We start from the raw sequence: 26,157 nt of genomic DNA on the forward strand, positions 1-26,157 counted from the left end.
TTCATGTGTACAAATATCCTTTCTGAGATATAAATGTCTACTTATATTTTATTACAGATTTTAATATAAGTTTTATGGCTTCTTCTCTCATTAGTTCATGATAAATATATTTTACCATGTTTTGACAGATTTCATAATAAAAATAGTATTTTTATATAATTTCCTCCATCTAGCAAGGCAGGTTCATTCTGTATGAACATTTCTCTTCTTATAAAACAAGAAGTTCAATTTTTCAAATAAGAATTTTAATTGGAATCAAATCTCTAGTCCTAAGGCTAGCAAGTATCATGCTATTCTAAAACACCCTCAAAAAGCAACTGTAAATCTGGTCCTATAGAACTTTGTATTTAAACTAACAATTTATGTAATTCCATAAAAAAAAATCGGTGTTATATTTTTCTTAACATTTATTAAAACATTAGACATAAGCTGAATGGGGGAAAATGGTGATCAAATGCTAAAAATATAAACATAAAAAAGTAAACATGAAAACAAATCTCTTTTTAAAAAATCATTTAATTACAAGAAAATTAGCCAGAAAATTACATAGTTCCAAACAAATATTGTCTATAAAAACAAGTGTTCATTTACTGTGTTTTTGAATGTGTCTTTTAAATAATGTCTCATCTACTGAACCTAGTCTTTCCTGGCAAACATTAGAATATACAAGTTTTCTTCATGTTTAATATTTCATAAAACAGAACTGGCTTTTGTTCCTGAAGTTAGAATGATGCCTATCATTTTGCTTCAGAGAAACTAAAATTGCTCCCTGGTGACTATTTCAATTAACCACTCCCAAAATCCAATGCAAAAACAACAAAAACACTGCTATTTTACTAAAAGATTCCTGTCTTCCATTTCATTTTACCAGCGCAAGTACAAATTCGGAGAAAAGCTTCTTAAGTCCTGCAGTTTCAAATTCCTTTTGTAATTCATCCAACGCTGAATACTCTTTGACTTCAAATGCCAGAAACCTGCATTATACAAGAGAAACTCATGAATATGCCTAGATTTGTCAGAGTATAATTATCGATTCAGTTGCTTTTCCATCTGCAATAGTACTAAATTATACCTTTTGTGTTCTGTCTGTACTTTTGTTTCAAACAGCACACTAATCATTTTCTCTTTGCATTTCTTTCCACTTGAGTCCACATCTACTTTGGAGGTTTTCTGAAGAATCAGGTACTCCTAAATAATAAATCAGCACATTAAATACGTATCTTACTCTGAATCTTAAAGTCCTAGTTGTAAAGGAGCCATAAACCTGTAGGCTTATTTTCATGCTTAAAGAATACCCCTTTTTTAAATCAAGCAGTAAGAATTTTTACATACTTGTTTTTACATACTTGGCAGAATAATGTAGTGGTGAATACAGGAGTAAAGAACAATATAATCCAACTCCCCAAGTTTAAATCTGGATTGAACTGCCTACTAGTTCTTACTCTTGGCTGGTTACTTAAATCCTCTGTGGCTCAGTTGCCTTCTCCATAAAATGGGATTAATAGCAGGATCTACCTCATGGGGAAGTTGTACTGATTAAATGAAATAATACATGCAAAGCACTAGAGGAGTACCTGGATATAGCACCATGGCACGCTTGAGAGCACAAGCCACTGTTCTTACTATTACAAATTCAGCAGCTAAATGACATTACCAGGCACACAGCACTTAGCATTCCAAATTGATAGCATCTATAAATACGTACCTATACATCCTCAATCCTAGTATACAATCTTATAAAAATATGAGAAATTTATATAAAATGACATTTTAAAGAGAGCTGAAAAAAGATCTCCTAAAAAAGTATTATTTCTCTACATTAGCAGGGTTCTAGTAAATATAAATAAATACTTGTTAATTAATTGATGTTTCAATCTGAGTAACAACATCTGCAAAATAGCTGTGTTTAGCCTAATATTCCTGAGCTGGCTTAAAGAGAAATCTGAGCCTTTTAGGTAAAGATGAGCAAGAAAATTAATTTGTATTTATTTTTTGTCAGCTATTATTTTACCCAAAAGGATCAAACGTTATAGATATACTACAAATCACTTTAAAACAAGAGGTTCCTCAGTCAGCCCCAATCCAAGATATGTATTAAATCTGAATTACTGTTGTATCTGTATACTTTAACCCAGCATGAGTCTGGTTAACCAAATGCCAAAGTAGTTTTGTGATAAGAGCCCATCATGAAAAAACTAGGTCATTATTCTACAAATCTTTAAGATTATAGGCTGTTCACACTAAATTTGTCTTAAATAAATTCAAATGTAATTATTCGTGACCTAACGTATCTGAAAGTATAAAACCTATTAAGTGATTTGTAGCTCTTCTAAGATTTAAAATATAAAAAAGTTTTCCTCATCGTGTCCCACCTAAAACAGGTCAGATGAGATTAGAATAAGAACTTGAAAAATCTGAAGAAGATGATGATTTTGAAAGCAATTGCTAAGACAAGTCAGGTGGAAAGCAAAAGTTAGGTAGGAGGTGACAAGTTGACAGCCCTAATGATTCTACTTCTACTAACATGAAATCTCAGTTATAACAGACAAGCTCCTGTTTCCAGGTATTATAGATACCAAATTAAAGTGTCAGAATGTATTTTTAACAGCCAGAAAGTTACAAATCTTGCAGACTATCCACAAATACACACCTTGTTGTGCCTAACTATGGGAAGAAGTATTAATATGCACAAACTTTTAGTGCACATTTATAAAGTTCAAGCTCATAGCTAATTACAGAAACAAACACTCATGTGCCACAGAGCTTTTAAAAAACCTGTCACTTTATTAAGTAACATGATTTTTAAAATGTAATCTTATTCTTCAAGCTTTGCAAGTTTGTACTTGTAATTAGCAGTCAGACATTCTTTAAAAAGAAAAGGAAGATCCATTAAGATGGTAATAATGAAAGCAGAAACATCTTAATAATTAATCTATCCCATTGTTACAAAACACACTTAAAGACACACCATTTTAAGCAGAAAATAGCCAGATTCATACTCAACATTTAACTTTTTGGCACCTTGAGGTTGTTTCTGTCTCCCTGTAGTAAAATCAGTATTATTTTACCCATGAACATCAGTCTTCCTGTCAGCCTTAAATCTGAAGCCCACTTCTCCACAGTTTTGACATATTTAGTCTTTGCTCTCATGTGATCTAAATGCAAAAGAGTTATCCACAATCCATCATCCATGGTCGTGCTTGTTGAAAAAGTACACTTTTCATTGCCACTGCCAGTTTCTGGTTGGTTGAGGATATGCCTAAGATTCTGCTGAATCCAGAGAACCAGCTCATGAACCATAGGCTCTGACATAAGGCTCTCTGCTTGCTCAAGTAATTTCTCTTTCACAGTCACACACTGGGCCCTGGTCAACCGTTCAGAGTTAACCGAGATACCAGGTAGACATGAAGGATAATTGACTGGCAAATGGAACACCAATTCCAGAGGTATATCCGCATCCATAAATCCTTCAGCTTTTGTGTGAATTCTGAACACGGTCCCATCTGTCTCTGAAAGGCATCCAAAAATAATCATTAGCTGTACATTATTTAATTTGAATGGAACACTAGGAAGTTCAAACTTTTGTCTCAAATGTCAATTTATTTTTCATGAGAAAACTTTGAGCTATTTTATGAAGGGACACGTAATACTAGGAAAGCTATGATTCACAAATTATTTCCTTCAACCATACACATGTATTCATGTATTCACACACACCAGCGCCCAGGACTTAACTGGCATTTACACTTGCTATCACTCCATTTTTATTAAGTTACCAGAAAGGTTTTTCATCAGATAATTTTTTTTCTAGCCAGACTTAGTTGACAATTCTGAAAATCCCTAATAAACTCATATGCGCTTTCAAAGATACAATACCATGTATATACAAAATCAGTAATTAATTTAAAAATTATACACTAAATCCAACGAAAGTCATTTTATGGGAAGTCCAAGTCAAAGCAAACAATGGAATCCCCTGTGGTTGTAGGGTTGCAGAGAAACTGATGACTGCATGTGACACAGTAACTGCCTGGAATGTTCTCTTCTTATTTCAAATATATTAGTATCAGTGTAACATGAAGGTGGCAAGATGAACTGAAATTGAGTGGACATCAATTCTGCTTCTTCCAGCTCCTAAGAAGGAAGGGGAAAGCATACATAGGATATCATATGAAATCCTCTGCTCTCTTTCAGATTTGCTTGGCTTCACCCTCTGATGTGTTCCACACCACTTCACGCAACTTTTCAAAAAGATGATAAAACGTCAGGCTGAGTAGAACAGAACTGGGTGCAAATAAATCTCTCTGAAGCTAACTTGCCTCTCTCCACCCCTACTTCCCTCTGCATGTGCCTTTGCTTTATTCCTCTGCATGAGAGAAGCAGTCAAATCTTTCCTATTTTCATACCTGGACTGCTGCTCAACAGCCTCAGCAACTGAAACCTGAATGTATCCCCATTTTAAAGAATAGAACATTAAAACTGCTTCCTAGCCTTCTGATTCCACATATATAAAAGCCATTGCTACAGACATTGATTCATACAGGACCAGATACATCTGTTACAGAGTTTTTCTTTCATATACTCTTCAGTACCAGCTTCAAGGAACGACTATTTTAGGACATCATCTGGAAACACAGACAGTTAACCGTTATAAATAGGTGTATTTCATAAGAAAAATTTTCCAAATGTAACTTTGTACATTCCTCCAAAACCCATTATGCTTCTCAAAATCCCTTCTTCTTCTATCTAGTTACTTATCCTTTTTTTTTTTTTTTTTTTTTTTTTTTTTTTTTTGAGACAGAGTCTCTGTCGCCCAGACTGGAGTGCAGTGGCATGATCTCGGCTCACTGCAACCTCCGCCTCCCAGGTTCAGGAGATGATTCTCCTGCCTCAGCCTCCAGAGTAGCTGGGATTACAGGCATGTGCCACCATGCCCAACTAATTTTTGTATTTTTAGTAGAGACAGGGTTTTTCCATGTTAGCCAGGATGGTCTCAAACTCCTGACCTCAGGTGATCCGCCCGCCTTGGCCTCCCAAAGTGGTGGGATTATAGGCATGAGCCACCACACCCAGCCTAAGTACTTATCCTTTTTAAAAAAATATTTTATTGTTAAAGTAGGCTGCCTATGTTAAAAGAGTACATTTCAATATGTAAAACAGACATTACAAACAGAACTGCAGACAACATATGACCATTTAGGCTGAATAAACTTTCTAGTAATCATCTAGAGAGTTGACATTCTCTCTTCAAGGAGGAGGAGAACTTTTAAAGATCTTCAATCATTCATCATTCAACATTCACTGAACACCTACTAAGCTCAAGGCACTGTACTAGTCTCTGAGGGAAAATGATAGGTAAGACACAGATCCCATCATATTGACTCAATCCAGTGTTTCAGAACACGAGAGCGGGGATATATTCCAAGTGATCTTCCTTGACTTCTCTTCTACACCTAAACATTTCTTTATTCATCTTCATTCATAAATATGCATACATATACATGTACATATAATTTATATAAACATAAATGTCTGTGTTGGTAGATAATTCTCCAGGGATCTGGAGTGGGAGTTCAGTCAGGGTGGTGGGAAAAATTGTAGAAGAAAAATTAAAAGATAGTTATAGGAAATAGTCACAAACCTTCTTGGAAGGCCGGGGGCGTTGCATAGCTTCAGTAAAAGATTTGGCTGAAAGCAGCCTAATCCTCTTTACCTTGAGTTGATAGCAAAAGAGCAAATAACAAGGGAATGTGGGGGAGTTTACCTAAATAACTTGTTTACTCATGTGGTCCTAAGACCAACCTTTGATTTTCCATAGGTGCATGACTGCTCTCTACTGGGGGCGGGCGAGGGGATGGCAATGTTAATTACCCACTAGTGGTGTTTACTCGTCGCCTTTGTCAATCTGTACTAAATAAATGTGAACTTCGCCGGCTTATTGGGGCCCACACTGCAGATTCAGGAGCAGAACTCCCTTAGCCACACTGACAGGCAAAATATCTGTGTCAGTGTACATCTCTCATCCATCGCTAGGTCAGTGTGTGCAGGTCAGACGGCCACAATCTAGCATTTCTAAATGCCTTCTGAAAAAAGGGCATCAACAGCTTTGTTCAAGGACATGTGTATAACCAACAGCCTTGGAAGCTAGAGTTTCTCCCTCCAGGTCAGGGGGCAGATTTGTTTCCTAAGCAATATAAGGTAACATACTCCTTCAGGACAAAGATTGAGCAGGATCACTAGCAGCCCCCTCATAAGACCAGAGGGTTCCTAAGCTCACTGCCCCTCAGCTATAACAAAGACCCACTGAATGCATAGTATGCACCTCAGCCTACCTCCACATCACACCATTGAACTTGGGGGACAAGGAGAATCAATGTGAACATGAAGCTAATGCTGCCTGCTGTGCAGTAAGCAGTGACTGTCCAAATCTATCTGGGTTCACTGTCTCCTACTGGCTGAATCCATGGAAGTGTGCTAGTGACCAAGGAACTGCAGTTGTCATTGCTACCTAAGAACTGCTGGGCCACTTGATTACACTTTTTTTATTTTTAATCATCTTGCTCTTTTTAACTGTTTTATCTGAGAAAGAAGTGTCTTCCTCCCTTCCACAGGAAACCCTATCACTGGTCTTGTGCTTGTTTTTTGTTTTTGTTTGCTTTTTGAGACTGGGTCTCACTCTGTCACCCAGGCTAGAGTGTAGTGGGATGATCATGGCTCACTGCAGTGTTGACTTCCTGGGCTCAAACAGTCCTCCCACCTCAGCCTCCTGAGTAGCTGAGATTACAGGCATGTACCATCATGCCTGGCTAATTTTTATTATTATTTTTTGTAGAGATGGGGGCCTTGCTATGTTGCCCAGGCTGGTATTGAACTTCTGGCCTCAAGCAATCCTCCCATATTGGCCTCCCAAAGTGCTAGGATAACAGGTGGTGTGCCACCACACCTGGGCAGTGCTTGTATTTTTCTATCCCTCCCTCTAATTATTCCTCTCCTCTACTAAGAAAATATTTATCTTCTTGTATGAAAAAAAAAATTCAGTGCTACTAATTCCCTTAAGCTACTGACCTATCATTCTCTATCCTTTCATCTGCAGTCTTCTTAAAATATAATTCTCTCATCCATTTTGCCACAAGCCACTCTTTTCACAACTACTTGTACCATGACTTCCGACATACCTTGTCTCTGAAGCTCCTTTCTCAAACGTTACCAATGACCTCCTAATTACCACTGTGCAAGAAAGAGAAAACGCAGCACGAGTGGGGTGCTCAAATTATGCACATTCCCATGAACAGCCTGTCTTCAGGACTGGCTCCTAAGAGCTGAGCTAAGAGTCCTGGTAACATTCCACCTGTTAATAGTGTGGGTTTTATCAGGAGGTGAAGCTTGTAGTGAGCCGAGATCACATCACTGCACTCCAGCCTGGGCAACAGAGTGAGACTCCATCTCAAAAAAAAAAAAGAGTATGGGTTTCATTTTTTATTTATTCTTTTTTTTTTTTTTTTTTTTTGTATGCCTGAAGTGTTGGACCACACAGTCTGATTAAAGGATTTAGGCTAAAAATGTGATTTATGGTAAATCTTCTTGCTCTGGAGACTGGAGTCTAAGTAGCTGAAATGAGTCACGTAAGTATTACATGCTGACAAGATTGACCCCAATTAAAATTCTGACAAGGAGGCTCAAATGAGCTGTCCTGGTTGGGAACACATGTCACATGTTGTCACACATGATTGCTAAGAAAATTAAGCATGTCTGTGTGACCCTACTAGAGGAGACACCTGGACACTTGCTCCCAGTTTCTCCTGGACTTCATTCCATGCAACTCTTTCTTTGTTCATTTTAGTCTGTATTCTTACACTGCAATAAACTCCAACCATGAATATAACAGTTTTTCTGGGTCCTATAAGTGCTTCTGGCAAATCACTGAGTGTGAGGGTGCTTTGGGCACCCCTGACATAGCCACATTCTGTGGCCCTTATCCAGTCCTACCCTTCTATACCTTCTGAACCTGCTGAACCAATCTCAAAATTCTCTTCCCTTACCGCCCAGGCACCACAGTGTCCTGGTTCTTTTTCTACATCCCTGCTCATCGCTGCACTGTTTTTCTACTTTTCCTAAACCCCTAAATGACAGGCATTCTCTAAAGCATAATTCCACAAACAACTTTCTTCCTCCAGTTATCTAGGCTTTTTTTTTTTTTTTTTTTTTGAGACGGAGTCTCGCTCTGTTGCCCAGGCTGGAGTGCAGTGGTGTGATCTCGGCTCACTGCAACCTCCGCCTCCCAGGTCCAAGCAATTCGCCTGCCTCAGCCTCCCGAGTAGCCAGGATTACATGTGCCCGCCACCACACCTGGCTCATTTTTGTGTTTTTAGTAGAGATGGGGTTTCACCATGTTGGCTAGGCCGGTCTCAAACACCTGACCTCAGGTGATCCGCCCACCTCGGCCTCGGCCTCCCAAAGTGCTGGGATTACAGGTGTGACTCACAACACCTGGCCTAGGCATAAAATCTTAAAGCTGCCTTCCACTTTTTTTTTTCCCTCCTTTCATACTTAGCATTCAACTGCCAAATCCCACAAGTCCTCCAGATTTTCTCTCCCTTCCACCCTCCTAATTCAGGCCTTTCTCTGGCTTCTGCAATAGTGGTCTCCTCGCCGCCTGCCTCTCCCCACACCAAATCATCCCAATACCACTCTCCCAAACTGAAATGAATTACAAATTCCTCCATGCAACGCCTAGGGCCAGCCTACCACTCTGACTTCCTCTCCCCTCACTCTTTGCTTCATTACCCATTTTATACCATGTCCTCAGTCTCAGGTGTTCCATCTCTGCCTCTTGCTCCTACTATCTCCAAGAAGGCCCTTAACTTTCTGTCTACTATAATTTTGTCCAGTTCCACAGTTCCTCCTTAAGTCCCACCTAATGACTTCCATGGTATTTCAAACTTATTTCATGGTATTTTCATGCCCAGAATTATTGTGGTTAAACTAAATTAACATTTTTCCAGCACTGAAATATCTTGATTTTCTTTTTAAACAGCAACCAAAATGGGGGATACAAAAAAACTTTTAAACTTTACAGTCATATAGCTTTTAGAATTGTGCTAGTAGCTTGTAATCATGGATCTCACAGGTACAGAAATCCCTGGTACCTGTGTTAAATAATGGGCCCAAAGATGTATACATTCTGTTCCCCAGAAGCTGTGAATATGTTCCCTCACATGGCAAGAGGGTCTCTGCAGACAGGATTAAATTAAGGATTTTGATGGGGGGGATTAGCCTGGATTACCCAGGTGAGCCCTGAATGTAATCATAAGGGTCCTTATAAGGAGAAGACAGAGATTTTACTACAGAAGAAGGCAATGTATCCACACTGAAGCAAGATGCTATGCTGCAAACTTTGAAGAATCCCTTTCTGATCAAGACCCTGAGACTACCCATAGTGTTCTCCAACCTGTGCCATATAAACACCCACTGAGTCCTCTCTAGTGCAGGAAACCACATGAAAGAAACATGTTGGTAGTCCAGGGGAAAGTCTTGAAAAGCTATTGAACCAGCCATGTCAGTCCTTACTAATTTTCATTTTTCTCTGTGTTATTTTCTGGTCCTAGTCAGCAAACAGAATAGCAACGGGTGAAACTCCTGACTTTCACGTTAGAAAACTGTGACCCCCATACTAGTTATATGTTTGGAAGAAAACCGCCTTAGTTCTTTTAGGAACTGGAAAGGATTAGCATTCTTCCTAATTGGTCTTGGTAAATCCCCCTGCCCACCAGCTGCAAAATAAGATTATACAAAATGATACTGTCATCTCTACAAGAAACTGAAAAGCCCAATAACATCCTCCATTCTTCTGGTATTTAATGTGGCAATAAAATTACATACTTTTAAAAACTCATTTTCTCCTGAAAACTCTAGAAGTATGTATTGTACTCTTCCATATTTCATCTGCTTGACATTGTACAAGCAATTAAACTGGCTCCTTTTTGCCTCAGAATTTTTCATATAACACATGCACTGTAAGTCTGATTTTTTGTTTTCTTTTTTGCCATAACGAAAAAGAAAACAAAGTTGCCCCTATCTGCTTTAAGGTTATTAACAGCTTAGAAACAGTGATTAGCAGAAAAATAATTATGCTCTAAATCTAACACTAATCTCTGCCCCTCCATAGCCCCCCAAAACTTTAGTTAATAAGCTTAATTCACAAACTGATCATTCTCAACAAACATCTATGCCCTAGAAAACTTAAGGCTTGCCCCTAGAAAACTAACATTTCCTAAGTCCAAGGCTATTTTCACGTATTCTAAAGACCCTACCAAAAGATATAGGTCTTGCCCTCTGGTTGAAGTTGATACAAATCGACTACTTGTTTCTAACCAAATCATTCTGTCTTATAGTAAGTGTGTCATTTTCATACCTAAAACACAAACTGAAACAGGTTTCAAACCTTATACTTCCCTACAAACATCTGAAAGTATGCTCCTAACCATATTCCAAACAGAAATTCAAACTAGAGAAACTAAACTTTTAGAACTCCAAATTCACACTAATGCTATATTTAAGGTTTCATTATACTTCATAAAATACAACACAAGACAGAAACTCTATAAATGCAAATAACAGAAGACACTTTTAAAAAAGGTAAAATTGAAGAGAATGGGTTCTTCAGGATTCACTAAGAGCCCATTAAGAAATCATTTACATACCATATACATCTGACTTTCCCTATATTTGTATTTTTTTCTTTGCAATTGTTATATATCCTCAACATACAACTTTGAAGAAAACCACTAAGAAACCTCCAGCACCCTCTCATACTTGATAAGACAAGACTGTCTCCTCTTGCTCCGGGGCAGCTCCCAGGCAAGCATACACCAGTGCTTGTTATATGCTTCAGTTAGATTTTTACATAAGTTTCAATATAGCTTCAGAAGAAAAAAAAAAAAAACCTAAAAATAAATGAAGCTAAAAGTAGCAATCTCATCGGTTTTACAGAAGTGAGCTCAATACCGACAATCAGCAGAAAACCGAGCTGAGCAGGTTTAGAAGGGTCAATGTGTGACAGTCATGATTTATTTTATAAAAGCGTCCAAACTAATCTGAACATTAGTGTTGATAAAATGCAAAAATTCACTTTGCAGCTTCTGTGAAAACATATTACATGATATTGGATTCTCCCATCTTACAACTTTATCTGTGAGATTATTTCCAGAAGCACAACTGCCACATAAAATGAACATTGACTATGGCCACATAATCTGTGTCACTCAATTTCCCCATCAGGAAAATGGCGATACAACACCAATCTCATGCCTCTCATAGATCCACACATATATGCACAAACACTCCCCTTTGGGATTGCTCTGAACATAAGTTGGCTCACACTCATGTCTTTTCTCTGGGTGCTCATTATCTCTCTCTCTGGACAAGTATTTCCTTGCTTTCCAAGAACTATTTTCCTGATGCAACAGCCCCATCTCTCTATTAAGGAGCATGATGCAGTGCAAAGGCCCATACACCTGGAGCCTGGTGGTTATTTAACCAGTCTAAGTATCAGTTATCTTCTCTGTGAAATAAGACCAATAGTAACTCTCATCAAGTAAGATGTATTTAAAGTATCACATACATGGCAGGTCACCCCATCAAATCTGGCACCTGGACTGACTACAATGCATAGAAAAAAACAGAATATCCCTAATGGGGTCTATCCACAGCCCTCCCTTGTAGATGAGAGTGTAGGGACTTACTTAATTTGCACCGCTAAGAGACGGTTATGCCTCTTACTATGAGCTTACTATAACCATTGTAAAGAGATCAAAAGGCAGATAAAATCCCCTGAAATTCTCAGCATAAAATTAGTCCAGCTAAATGGAATCCAATTATTCAGCTTCTTCAATCTTACGGCCTTAATAGTTGATCCTTGGGTTAGCAGTCTGAGTCTTGCTGGGTTATCGTGTTACCAGGAATGCAATTCCTCTGCAACATTCTCCTGATTCCAGCAGCAAAAGGGAGAACCCTATTTGGGGGAGGCCAGAAAAGAACTGGTGTTTAGAGTGTTCTGGTATCAGGCGTGTATCCTCCAACCCAAACTGACAGTGATGGTGAGTGGTAGCCAGCAGTCTGCTGCATGTTTACTGTGGTCTGTTAAAGAAGTCCTTACTTTGTAAAAAGATGTTACGAAAACCATGGGGGGGGGGGGGGGGAAAGCCTTACCTTACCCTTAATTCCAAGTTGTGAACATCAAACATCCCCGTTTCAATCACTGAATTGTTCAACCTCTCAGCAACAAAATGTCCTAAGTTGTTACACTGAATTCTTTTATAATTCAATTACTTACTGATGCCAGAACACTGAATTAAATTAATTAGGAGGCATGGCTTGAAAGTCATGCTTAATTTAACAGCAGATAAAGGGTCCACAGTGTTCTCAAGATTAAGAAACTGTTTTCTTTCTATGCTTACATTTTTGGGTTTTCTCTGACCCTTCAGCAGTGTTTTATGCTCAGCTGTGTACTAATGACCCAGATCATTACCAGTTCTTTAAGGTGTGATGGGAAATTGCAGGTTCATTTTTCCAGGATAATCCCAACTGAGCCATAATAAAGGAATTTAGGAAAACTGATGATCTCTTCAAATAGCTGCCTCAGGCAGAAGTAATTATCACTAAAGAGAACAGTGGAGACAGAGAGGGAGATGGTGAAGAATTATCCAATCAGAAGAGGGATGACAAGAAAACACTAAAAGTGAGTAAATCCCTTCATATGGATTTTAAACAATTGTTTCAAAAGACGCAAGTCAGGCTGGGCACTAAAAAGAAAGCAACTCCATTACACTAGTAGGTGCATAGTGCCTGGAACATAACAGTGCCCCATGAGTGGATGTAAGTGGATGAATGCAAGAAGGAATAAATGGAAGTCAACTCCTGTCCTTCAGTGAATAACACATCCAATGCATACCATGAAGGATCTTAATCTTAGATGGTTTTCTCACAACATCCAGCCCAATTTTAGACTACTTTTTTTTTTTTTTTTTTTTTTTTTTTCCCTGAGACAGAGTTTCACTCTTGTTACCCAGGCTGCAGTGCAATGGTGAGATCTTGGCTCCCTGCAACCTCCGCCTCCCGGGTTCAATTGATTCTCCTGCCTCAGCCTCCTGAGTAGCGGAGATTACAGGCACATGCCACCACGCCCAGCTAATTTTTGTACTTTTAGTAGAGACGGGGTTTCGCCATGTTGGACAGGCTAGTCTCGAACTCCTGACCTCAGGTGATCTGCCAGCCTCGGCCTCCCAGAGTGCTGGGATTGCAGGCATGAGCCACCGTGCCCGGCCTAGACTACCTTCTTAAAGGTAACCTTCTTAAAGGCTAAGCAATTTATGGTCAGAAAGTCAATTTTAATAGTAGCTACAATATAACATTAGAACGATAACTCTCATGCCCCAAACATGTACATAATGTATCTGAAAGCTAAGTGAAAACTGAGTCACTGCACTTTCTCATAAATGGCTTTTTTTTTTTTTTTTACTCAATAGAAGCCACATACAGGGACAGTAAGTTTCACCTATCATCAAAAAATAGTGAAAAGAACCTCTCTACACTGTAAGCTCCTAGAGGCCATGGGTAGCGGTGTCTTTGAAACCCTGACAAAGTCTGCAGGCAGCAGGGATTCAATAAATGTGGGCTAACTAACTAATAAAGCTCTCAAGAGCTTGTTTAAAAAAAAAAGTATCGGAAGACCAGGCGCGGGTGGCTCACGCCTGTAATCCCAGTACTCTGGGAGGCCGAGGCGGGTGGATCACGAGGTCAGGAGACCCAGACCATCCTGGTTAACACGGTGAAACCCCGTCTCTACTAAAAATAAAAAAATTAGCCGGGCGTGGTGGCGGGCGCCTGTAGTCCCAGCTACTCTGTAGTCCCAGCTACTCCGGAGGCTGAGGCAGGGAGAATGGCGTGAACCCGGGAGGCGGAGCTTGCAGTGAGCCGAGATCGCGTCACTGCACCCCAGCCTGGGGGACAGAGCGAGACTCCACCTAAAAAAAAAAGTATATATATATATAAATTATTTTTAAAAGTATCTTATATATATAAATTAGCCAGGCATGGTGGCACACGCCTGTGATCCCAGCTACTCGGGAGGCGGAGGCTGTAGTGAGACGAGATGGAGCCACTGCACTCTAGCCAGGGCAACAGAGCGAGACTCCACCTAAAAAAAAAAAAGTATCAGAAAAGCAAACAACTTGGAAATAGAATGCAGATAAAGTTGAGGTTGAGCACTGGATAAATTAAAAAGTTCAGTCAACAAACATTTACCAACTACCTACCATGTGCCTGGCCAGCACCATTCTAGGTGCCTGGAGTTATTACCAAACAGACCCTGCCCTCCTGCAACTTAAGATGTACAAATACCCGTGTAAAGTTAAAACCGGGGAGTGCTCTCGTGGGCCTAGGGCATAGTGCTTAGGAATGACACAGAACAACGAGGGGGCCTCAGCACAGGCTTCTTTACAGGGTGAGATCTGAATGGTGGGAGGCTGGGGAAGGGCCTGGGGACGCCGACCGCAGGGGCCCGCGGCTCCGGGAGCAGGACCGGCGGCAGAGGCCCCAGTGGGCCGCACCGCTCTCTTAGTGTCTCTGGGGTCGCCTCAAACTCCCGCCCGCTGCGACACCACTCCGGCCTCCAGGACGTGTCACTCCATCATTCAACTAACCCGGTCCCCATACGTGGGCCCAGGCGGGGTGCCCAGGCTCAGTGGTGGGGAGGAGCCGCAGAGAGAACGCGGGTGGCCCCTGAGGGCGCCCTGTCCCTCCCGCGCGGGGGTAGTCACCTGAGCGGCTCAGCACCTCCCACTCGTGGGGCCCGCAGAAAATCGCGGCCAGGGCCGAGAGTTCCTCACGCACGAGCTCCGCCATGGCTATGGGCCTCGCCCCCTCAGCGCTTCCCCTTCCGCTGTCGCTGTCGTAGCTGTCGCCGCCGCCGCCGCCGCCTCCATTGGCCAGGAGCAGCACTGCCTGCGGCCACCCGGGGGCACCCCGCACCTCCGCAGCCGGGCAGCACGGGGGCGGAGCGAGATGGGGCGAGGGCGGAGCGAAACGAACGTGGGCGGGGCGAGACGGGGTGAGGGCAGGGGGAGACTGGGCGGGCTGGACCCTTAGAAGTTCCGCCCGGAAGCTCTTGCTCATTAACTACAGACGCGAAGCTCAGACCCTCGGTTTGGAGATTTTCTTGGAGGTCGAGGCCCGGCGCCTCTGTCTGCACCCGAGGCGACCGCCCAGCTTACCCCCGGCTCTTCTGAGCACAGGGAAGCCTCCCAGCAAAGCCTGAAACCCTCTAAGTTTAGCTGCAGGCTTCGAACCCCGACCGTCCCCGCCCAGCCTTGGGCTGCTGAGGTGGGGATGAACTGGGCGAAGGACACGTGGGAGTTAGGAAGAAACAAACAAGCAGGGAAGTGACCGAGAGACGAGGTGAGACCTTGCCCTGCTCAGGTTTGAACTGAGTGTTGGAGATAACCACAGTTAACAAAATAAAATTCTTCGCCCCCGTGGAGCTGTTAGCAACCCTGGTGCCTGGGAAGCCCGGAAGAGGCCCGGGTTAGTAACAACCTCCAGGATGCCCTCCGAACTGGTACTGGCGCCGGGACTCTAGACAAGGTCCGGATTCCCGAGCCCTTCCCCTTACGGGTGCAAAAAGGGAGGGTCAGGACCTGCCAGTCCTGGCTTCGGGATGTTGACTTGACGGACCAGGACTCATGGGAAGTGTGCGCCAAAGTCCTGGGAGCAAAGTGTGCTAAGGCTCCTCGTTTGTCTCCTGCCTTCACAGGGGACAGCCCTGCTGCAGGTGGCCAGTGGGAATCCTTGGCTGTTGGGGTATGACCCAAGGGTGTAAACACTAGCTTTGCAGTGTTTTCGATTTCGTGATATTCGATGCATACAATACAATGTGACTCTTGAAGCTTAATGAAATTATCATTCTTGAGTCCAGCACCTAAATTTTAAAATGTGAGCAATATCAATAGGTTAACAGAATAAGCAATCTATTCTGTTTTGATTATAGTGAACAAGATTACAATACTTATCTGCAGTAGGTCTGTCTCTCGGATGTTTGCCTGGTCTTTGCTTTTCCAGTAACAATTTAAAATTTGGCAGCCCCCAAAAGCAGCTGGTCTTGCTCATGGAGTTCTCACAACTTTTGTTTGTATGAGAAATCACATTTCATGAGATAAATATGGGAATTTAGGTCGTTATGCAGTGACTCCTGTCACTGACCTACAGAAGTCAGAACAAAGTTAGCTGATTTTAAGACCCTGCATCCACTCACCATGACCATTCCCGCTATTGGTAAAAAAGGAATCTGATAAAGGAAAAGATACTGGCTTCCCGGAACAGAAAGGAAACCGAACAAGATGGACTGCAGGGAAAATGCTTTTCAGAAGATGCCATGGGATTTCAGTGACCCCGAGTAATTAGGAGCACATAATTGGGAAGATGAAGGCTTATTTAAACTCAGTTATCTCTGATATGGCCAACTGGCTTAAAGAAAAAAAAAAAACTCCTTTATTTCCAAAATAAAAGACGTTCCAGCAGTTCAGTAGGTTCAAATTAACTGCTAAAGAGATTGAACAAAAGAATACATTTTTAATTTAAAATACCACTGTTATTTTAATTCAAAATCCAGTGTTACGATTAAAAGTCAAACAATTTGGTTTTTGACTTATTTATTGAAAATAATCTATAAAATAGGCCGGGTGCAGTGGCTCACGCCTGTAATACCAGCACTTTGGGAGGCCGAGGAGGGTGAATCACATGAGGTCAGGAGTTCGGGACCAGCCTGACCAACATGGTGAAATGCCGTCTCTCCTAAAAATACAAAACTTAGCTGGATGTGGTGGCAGGCACCTATAATCCCAGCTACTCAGGAAGCTGAGGCAGGAGAATCGTTTGAACCCGGGAGGCGGAGGTTGCAGTGAGCCGAGATTACACCTTTGCACCACTCCAGCCTAGGCGACCAAGTGAGACCCTGTCTCAAAAGCAAAAAACAAAACAAAACAAAACAAAAATCTATAAAATATTCAAATAGTTTTTACTTATTTTTAATTTTCCAAATTTACTATATGTGAGATGAGTGAAATAACACGAAGAGCAAAATTACAGCTGTAGGAAGGATTAGGAGGCAATTGCTGAAGCCCGCTGTCAGCAAGAGGTCCGTGAAAATTGATTAAAGAGTACATCAATCTATTATTAAAATTTTCTTGTCAATAGGTTTCTTCTTTGCTCTTCCTTTCTCAGTTGATTTCTTAACCTGCTTTTCATACCTCATTTAGCGTGTTTAAATAAAAAAGAAGTCAATGTGAATGTCTTTTAAATTGACACTATCCTAAGGCACTGAAGTCCCATGAATTAGTTTCTGCACTCTGACATTTGGAAATAATCATCTCAGAGACTGCATAATGTCAGCTTGATATTTCTCGCACTGTGAAAATATCAGCTACATGTCAAATCTCTAAAGTCTACCTTAATGTAATAAGTTTCCTCGTATTCACAGGCTACTGAAAATTCAAAATATTTAAATGTAGGATGAATGTCTACAGTTAGAGCATTGTCTATCTCCATCTCTATCTCTCCCTTCTCATCCTTGTACACACAAAGGTGTGTGATTTGCTAGAACAATTATTTTTACAAGCAAATTTTCTAAATAGTTGGTTCCCCAAGACCATAAGGGGGAAAGGTTTAAAACCTTTTGCCTTCAGTTAAAACCAATAACCCAGAAGATAGTTCTTTTTATTTTGGGGGGAAACAGTTCTACTCACTTTCTCATGAGTAGTATGCAGACTTACTCAACTCTAAGTTTGAAATCTTAAGTCAAAACTCACATGAGCATAGAAATGAGAATGCACAATTTCAAGAATATTAGGAGAGTTAAGTGTTATGTCAAAAAACGGTGAGGATCCTAATACTGGAGTGGAGTGTGATAAGAAAAAATATCAAATCAAAACTCAGAAAGGTAAAAGTGCTTTCATGAACCACCAAAACAACCAAAAGAGGACTTAAATGCCAACTTCCTAAATAAATCTGAACTCTAAGAAACTGTGCTACTGGTTCTGTCTAAAGAGTTTCTGCAATCGCATACTCATTTCACAAAATGTTCTTAGATACTCACTGATTGTTGGCCGGGCTCTGCAGGCTGAGTGTGGAGAGGAGGAGAGTTAAGAGATGAAAACAAGTCCATGTTTCCAGTGACTACAGCCTTTGGTCTAGACAAGTAAACACAATATGCAACAATTACAAGTTCTTTCACCAAGCTGAGGGTACAAGAATTATCACATTTCCTTAGCAGTGTGAAGTTCAATATTATGGTATAGGTTAAAGTAACAGAGTAGGAGTAGCATATACCTCCCACAATTTCCCAGAGGAGAAATAATTTGGAAATGCTCAGGAACACAGTAGCCCTCCAAAAGTACACAAAGTCTGGGATATTAACTGGTCATAGTTGTTTTGTTTTGTTACAGTATACAGATCATAAATTTATTTTTCATCATGATAAAAGAAAAGCAAATAAAATATATGAGAATTTGCTACTGGCTCTGTGATCGTACCATTGTGTGGAAAGATCTGCCTCCATCATGTCCAAGTAATCTGTACTCCCTCCAAAATATTGGCTGCACTCTGCCATGCTTGATTTCTATGCGTGAATGATATCAAGACAGTTCCAGCTTGCTTTATGGGAACCCATCCATATGGCCCAAATTTACCAATATAAAAGCTCAATGCCTTCTCAATGTTATAAAAACAAGTCACTGGTATCATTAGGGTTTTTGAGTTTTTCTAGTTAAAATAGTATCCAGTATTTAATTTTGGTGATACTATAAATGGATTCTTTTTATTCATTATATTTTCCCACTGTATTACTAGTGTAGCCAGTTTTTATTATCTAAAAGAGGGTTGAGGATTGTGTGACTTTTTAGATATCCTTTTCTCCAAACTCATAAAGGGACTATCCATGAGTAAACTCTGCCATTTTAGCAAAAGTGATTGCAAATGTAAAGATAGATGTATATCAAGGAACCACAGGTAAAACTCAGAAAATTAGAACTGGATTTCCCTTTTAAAAATTATAGTGGAAGGAGGGAAGAAGGTAGGAAGGGAAACAGAAAGAGAAAAAAAAGAGGTGGGAGGAACGGGAGGGGGGAAAAGGAGGAGAAATACAGAAAGAAAAGGATGATTTTTATGAGGCAAAAGAAGTCATGAGTTAGGAATTTGTCTTTATGTCAGGAAAAAGTAAAAAAGATTGACTTGCCTGCTTCTTACATAAAGAAGTCTGAAACTTGATTCAATAACAATATGAGATCTGAAATTTGATTCAAAATAATACAGGAGGGGGGAAGAGGCTATAGTGTGAGTGGGGCAGAAGCTGATCATAGGTTAATGATTGGTGGGGTAGAGTGATGGGTACATGAAGATTCAGTATTTCATTCCCTCTACATTTGTGTATTTCATATTCTTTTTAATAAATGTTAATTTTTAAAATGTGTTCAGTAGATAATACATCAGGATATTTGAGTTTTGCATAATGCTTAACTAAGGGAAAAAGGACAAAAATAAATCAGGAAAATAGGAGGGAAGGAAAAGGAAAAACCAGAGCCAAATGGAGTGAATAGAGTTGGTGGATGATATTAAGAGACAGAAGATGACAGGTTCTAAAGTGATGTGTTTAACAGATGTATGATTTAGGATTAGTTCGGGTGTAAAAAGCACAGAGCCTAACAGTGCAGTGGCTTTAACAAGATACAATTGGTTTTCTCTTAAACGTTCAAGTCTGGAGGTAGGCAGAGCTTTGGTGCTCTCCAGTGTCAGGATACAAGTTCCATCTATTTTGTGGCTCTGCTCTGCACAGATTTGATTCCCATGGTCATGCTGTGGTCCACGGTGGCTTTTGGAGCTCCAGCCACCAGTCAGAAGAATGGGATTCAGTCCAATTTCATTGGCTAGAACTCAGTCCCCATGACTGCTGCCAGTTAAAAGGGAGCTTGAAAATGTTGGTTTTAATCTGAGAGGCCCTGTACTCATCAAGATGAGTTTGGGTCAGATGGATAGCTTGCAAATTTTTTTTTCCATTCTGTAGGTTGTCTCTTCACTCTGTTGATTGCTTCCTTTGCTGTGCAGAAGCTTTTAGTTTGATGTAATCTCATTTGTCTATTGTTTTTGTTGCCTCTGCTTTTGAGGTCTCACCCAAAAACTCTTTGCCTAGACCAATGTCCTGATGCATTTCCCCTATGTTTTCTTCTAGTAGTTTCATAGTTTCTAGTCTTAAATTTAAGTCTTTAATCTATTTTGAATTGATTTTTGTATATGGTGAAAGATAGGTATCTAGTTTGTCTCCACTAGAATTTAAACTTCCATTAAACTTCCAGGGGCCTTATCGTGCTTGTTCACCTCTGTATCTAGATTTTAGGAATCTAAAACAGTGCCTGGCAGATTAGGAATTCAATACATATTTATTGATACAAATAAACTCATCATAAAGTTCATAAATTCTTGATAAAATAACTTAGACTTATCAAGCACCTACCATATGCTAGTCATTTTATAAAATTTCAGGCATTTTTATGAGTGAATGAGACAGTCACTGCCCTCCAGACACTTGGAATCTAATCCCAGAGGAGCACCAGCATTTCCTGGGATGAAGTGATGAAGGTCCTGCCAAAGAAGTAAAAGACCATTGGAGAAGGCCTAGGATGCCTGGTTTGGCCATTGTGATAGAGTTTCCCCATCATAGGGTTAGGGGAGGAGGAAGAAAGCTTAAGGAAATGTGTCTGGAAAGATAGATCTCTGACTTTATTCTTCAACAAGCATTCATTGAGCACCTTACTATGTGCCAAGTATTGCACCAGGTCCCAGGGAAACTGGTTTGCAACAGGAATCTCTTAGAAGTTGTAGTGTAGTGGGAGGGACAGGTCTTAAAAGATCATACATGTGGTCATCTGCAGCCTGCAGAAATCATGGAAGTAGATGATTGCCGGTCTGAATCACAAGAATTTCACAATGACGGTGATGTACTTCCTGGCAATGAAACAAAGAAGCACTCTTTTGCTGGTGTTTCTAACACAATCTGGATCAAAACAATAACCCCTTTGTGGGAGTGTTGCTGCATTTCCCTGTTGTTTTTCACTTTTTAATATTATTTCCTTCTGTTTTTAGTTGGGGAAAGAAGTCAAAATAGAGAAAATCTCCCTTGTAGCACAATTGCCACCTGCTAATACCACATTGGCTTTTGTTTCTGTCTGTCTGTCTGCCTCTCTCTCTTTCTCTGTCTCTTTGCCTTAGTGATATAAAAGCTATCTAAGAATAAAAGGCTAGGCTATAATACTTTGTCATTTGTTGTTTTAGGTAAAATCTTTGTATATTTATGTGATTCTCATTGCCGTTCAAAACATTAATTAGCCAGAAATTTTTTCACCGATAGCTTCATTAGTTTCAAAATGAACATTATACTTCCAGATGAAACACAGCCAGAGCTTCTACTATTGGGATCATATTACCACATACTTTGTCATTACCTCTTTCCCCTTTTTCCTAATTCCTTACTTCTCCCCTTGGTGAACTCTTATTCATTCTTGAGATCTGAATCCCACTCCTCCTATACTTCCCCATCACTTATCATATGGAACTGTATTTGCTTATATGTCTGTAATCCCAGTAGATTATGACTTTCATGAGATGAGGGTGCATTTCTATGTCATCTTTGGTGGTATTGTGTCCCTAATTGGTGGGTTCTTGGTCTGGCTGACTTCAAAAATGAAGCCGGAGGCCCTCATGGTGAGTGTTACAGTTCTTAAAGATGGTGTTTCTGGAGTTTGTTCCTTCAGACATTCACCTGTGTCTGGAGCTTCTTCCTTCTGGTGGGTTCGTGGTCTCGCTGACAGGAGTGAAGCTGCAGACCTTTGCAGTGAGTGGTACAGCTCTTAAAAGGCAGCACAGCTGGAGTTGTTTGTTCTTCCCAGTGGGTTCGTGGTCTTAATGGCTTCAGGGGTGAAGCTGCACACCTTTGCGGTGAGTGTTACAGCTTTTAAAGGCAGCAAGATTTATTGAAAAGAGCTAAAGAACAAGGCTCCCACAATGCGGAAGGGACCCCCAGCGGGTTGCCGCTGGTTAGCGCAGGCAGCCTGCTTTTATTCCTTTATCTGAGCCCACCCACATCCTGCTGATTGGTCCATTTTACAGAGAGCTGATTGGTCTATTTTACAGAGAGCCAATTGGTCCGTTTTGACAGAGTGCTGACTGGTGCGTTTACAGTCCTTGAGCTAGACACAGAGTGCTAGACGGAAAAGTTCTCCCAGTCCCCACTAGGTTAGCTAGACACAGAGTACCAAGTGGTGTATTTACAAACCCTGAGCTAGACACAGAGTGCTGATTGGTGTATTTACGATCCTCTGGCTAGATACAAAAGTTCTCCAAATTCCCATCTGGCTCAGGAGCCCAGTTGGCTTCACCTAATGGATCCTGCGCAGGGGCTGCAGGCAGAGCTGCCCACCAGTCCTGAGCCGCGCCTGCGCTCCTCAGCCCTTGGGCTGTCCATGGGACTGGGCGCCACGGAGCAGGAGGCTCAGGACCCCGGGAGCCCACTGCACGGGGGAGCTGAGATGTGGCTGGCTGCAGGTCCCAAGCCCTGCCCCCGCGGGGAGGCAGCTAAGGCCCAGCGAGAATTCGAGTGCAGCGCAGGCGGGCCAGCACTGCTGGGGGACCCGGCGCAACCTCCGCAGCTGCTGGCCCGGGTGCCAAGCCCCTCACTGCCCTGGGCCTGCGGCTCAGTGTACGGGGCCCGCGGAGCCTGCAATCACGCTTCCCGGACCTCGCGCTGGCCTGGACACACGCGACCCCGGTTCCTGCCCGCGCCTCTCCCTCCACACCTCCCCAGCAAGCAGAGGGAATCGGCTCCAGCCTCGGCCAGCCCAGAGAGGGGCTCTCACAGTGCAGTGGTGGGCTGAAGGTCTCCTCAAGCCCCGCCAGAGTGGATACTGAAGCCTAGGAGGCGCCTAGAGTGAGGGCTGCTAGCACCTTGTCACCTCTCAGTATCTCCAACTCTTAGCACAGGGCCTGGCATGTAAAAGACATTGAATATTTGTGGAATGAGTCAAGAATGAATGAATGCATGGTTATAGTGTGTAAGTAAATATGTTATGGTTCACTTTTCTTATTACCTCCACTCTGATGTCTACCAGATTTTGTTAGATCTTGAACATGTTGACACACATCAGTGTTAAGCAGGTAGATTAATATTGATGTCTTTACTTGATTCACATTGACAGTAGTGAAGAAAATACAAATGGGCAATTGAAACAATGGATTAATCCTAACGAAACCCCACAGTTTCATACAGGAGCCGAAAAGAGGAGTGCATGCCACCTTTACAGTAACTTTTCACATTTGACTAATAGTTTGCTCACAGTTACTACTTCACTTGATTGTATTATGCGCAAATAAAAATGGCTTTTAAAGTAATTTAAAGCTACTATACAATATAAACTTTTGAAATTACTGGGTTGAGTCTGGAAGTCATGTGGTAGGTAAATCTATACAGTATTTATGTTCCAAACTGAAATGAGATACCCCATGGTACCTGATCCAGGCTAGCTAGAAATCTATCGTATTTCCACCTGAATAAGTGAGTAGGGTATAATGTTTTGTTACTATACAAGTTACTATTAATCACTTTTAAAATAACTAAGTCACTCATAGATAGGCAAGTGATGTGTAACAATATAACCATAGTAATTAAAATTAAGAAGAGGCATTTAGATATCTAACTCTATAGGTCATGATCTCTTAAGAAGCTTCTTTTTCTTTTGTATTTTTTTTAATTTTTCTGATGCTTCTCCTTTTATTTTTCTGATGCTTCAATATGTTGTTGACCATGGCTTAAATTAACAGATCAGATTATGTTGAAGGGGGTAGGGGATTCATTGGAGAGGGATCCAAGGGAAATTTTTATTGTTGATTAAAATGCTCTATTTCTTAATTGAGGTAGTAGTTACATGAGTTTAAGCCATTTAACTGTACCTTTAAGAGCTGTGCATTTTATTTTATGTACATCTCGATTTTTTAAAGTATTGGGGGAAAATAGACAGGTAAGCAAGTTCATATTTTCACAAGATTCCCGTTTTTTTCTGAATTTGAGCTGAGTATGCTCTCAGCTTAAAAACTAAAGGGAATTTATTCTTTTAAAAAATATGTAAGCTTTGCTACTGCTTGATTTTTATGTTATAACAACAAATCTTGGCAAGAAAAAAATACAGGTTTCAAGTGTCTTCAATTGGCACCAATCTGTCTCTGTGAATGAAATGATAGTAGAATTGAAGAAAACCAAATCTTCACTTAGGGAAAATTGTTTTTAGCCTAAAAGTTCAGCCTACCATTGTCTGTTAATATTAACCAAAAGAAAAAAAAAATGATCGATTCAAGTACACCTTATTTTACACAGACTGTTATTCAAAAAAAAATTTTTTTTTGAGACCAAGTCTCGCTGTCACCAAGTGGTACGATCTGAGCTCACTGCAATCTCCACCTCCTGGGTTCAAGCGATTCTCTTGCCTCAGCCTCCTGAGTAGCTGGGACTACAGGCATGAGCCACCACACGTGGCTAATTTTTTGTATTTTTAGTAGAGACAGGGTTTCACAAAGTTGGCCAGGTTGGTCTTGAACTCCTGACCTCAAATGATCTGCCCACATCAGTCTTCCAAAGTGCTGGGATTACAGACATGAGCCACTGCAGCCAGCCGTTATTCAAATAATTTTTAATGCATTAAATGAACTCACTATTTCAAATAATTTTATAATGATATTTATTTTTGGCTAAGTCAGGTACCTGTAGTGATATGGGCAGTCTAGTATTCTTTATATATCACTTTTTATTTTATTATTATTATTTGTAGAAACAGGGTCTTGCTATGTTGTCCAGGCTGGTCTAAAACTCCTGACCTCAAATGATCCTTCTGCCTCAGCATCCCAAATTGCTGGGATTACAGGTGTGAGCCACCATGCCCAGACTGTATATCACTTTTTAGATGCATTTTATATATATATATATATATATATATATATATAAACATCTCTGAAATCAAGAAGCTCCATACCATCAATGGCATCTTGCCTTGGCATTAGCCAGGCAGCAGACAAGAGGGCTTGCACATGCATTATTTTGTCATTTCCTTGATGACTTGATTTCTGAGATCATGAAATCTTACAGAATGACAAAATGACTATTAACATCTTGGAAAGAAGTCCTGGAGGTATTAGTGGAGTTTTGGGGGGAATTGTTTGTTTGTTTGTTTGTTTCTTAAGTAATGCAGTTTCACCAATGCTGTCAAAGAAACAAAGGATAATACATATGGAAGAATATAGACACAAATGCCTCTGAGTTGAAATGTGGTTCACAGACATGGAATGTTAACAAGTTTTGGGAATACTGTAGCCAAGTTTTGACTGATATCTTCATTTCTATGTATGAATAATACTGATATTTGATCATATACATCTAACTAAATCTAAAAGAGCTTTTTCAAGAAGTATAAAATAAAAATTTCAAGCAATAAATAAGCCAGAGTATAATTGGCAGCTATTTTCTTTTGTAGAGCTACATAAAATAGTGGCCCATCTCACAATTGGTGGCACCTTAGATTCTATGAAAACTGATCTTTATCAGTTGGCTTTGTGTCTGTTGGCTTTTCAGCCAGGGTTATGGTGGAAGAGTAGGGATGAAAGACCTGGAATCAAATAATATCTTTAAATGTATAACAATAACCGTACCATTTATTGAGTAGCTACTATAGGCCAACAGTTATGCTAAGTGCATTATGTACATTGTTGCATGTTATTCTTCCCCAAAACCCCAAAAGGCAGTTATTATTGAACTTTTATTCCTTCAGAGACATTAAATAATATGTCCAAGGTAAAATTGCAAAGCAGAATTTGAACCTAGTTTTGAGTAACCCCCCCTCAAAAAAAAGCTCTTACTTTCTGTTCAGCAACTTCCCTCACCCCACCCCCAACATCCCTAGGAGTTCAAAGTGAAAGCTTAAAGAAGGTGCTGAGAGCTAGAAAGAGATAGAGAGAATGAGAATCCCAGCAACATTCAGTCACTGTTCAGGTTGTTCTCAAAGCCAGCTTTACCTTTGA

General features: G+C 40.6%; 1 protein-coding gene and 1 long non-coding RNA gene across 6 annotated transcripts in view; one reads left to right on the top strand and one right to left on the bottom strand.

Moving 5' to 3' along the window:
• Positions 1 to 496: 496 nt before the first annotated feature.
• RWDD3 (RWD domain containing 3) lies at positions 497 to 14,914 on the bottom strand. Of its 4 annotated transcripts, none has more exons than XM_077990350.1 (5): positions 14,817 to 14,914; positions 11,897 to 12,010; positions 3,022 to 3,509; positions 1,073 to 1,188; positions 497 to 974 (listed from the first exon to the last, which is right to left on the bottom strand). In XM_077990350.1, the coding sequence occupies exons 3-5, from the start codon at positions 3,460 to 3,462 to the stop codon at positions 860 to 862; spliced, it is 672 nt and encodes a 223-aa protein (XP_077846476.1). In that variant the 5' UTR covers positions 3,463 to 3,509; positions 11,897 to 12,010; positions 14,817 to 14,914; the 3' UTR covers positions 497 to 859. The 4 variants fall into 4 exon arrangements, 3 of the variants coding, with proteins under 3 accessions (XP_077846476.1, XP_077846483.1, NP_001253058.1); XM_077990357.1 differs by lacking the exon at positions 14,817 to 14,914 and adding an exon at positions 12,527 to 12,662; XR_001446624.3 differs by lacking the exon at positions 11,897 to 12,010 and having other exon boundaries at positions 3,005 to 3,509.
• A 235-nt stretch (positions 14,915 to 15,149) lies between these two features.
• LOC106999795 (uncharacterized) overlaps positions 15,150 to 26,157 on the top strand; it is a 60,388-nt gene continuing 49,380 nt past the window's right edge. For both annotated transcript variants that reach the window (XR_001446706.3, XR_013400586.1), the window contains exon 1: positions 15,150 to 15,453. This is a non-coding gene — a long non-coding RNA (uncharacterized LOC106999795). The remainder of the gene's footprint in view (positions 15,454 to 26,157) is intronic.

The sequence above is a fragment of the Macaca mulatta genome, chromosome 1 (genome assembly GCF_049350105.2).
Source record: "Macaca mulatta isolate MMU2019108-1 chromosome 1, T2T-MMU8v2.0, whole genome shotgun sequence".
Lineage (NCBI taxonomy): Eukaryota > Metazoa > Chordata > Mammalia > Primates > Cercopithecidae > Macaca > Macaca mulatta.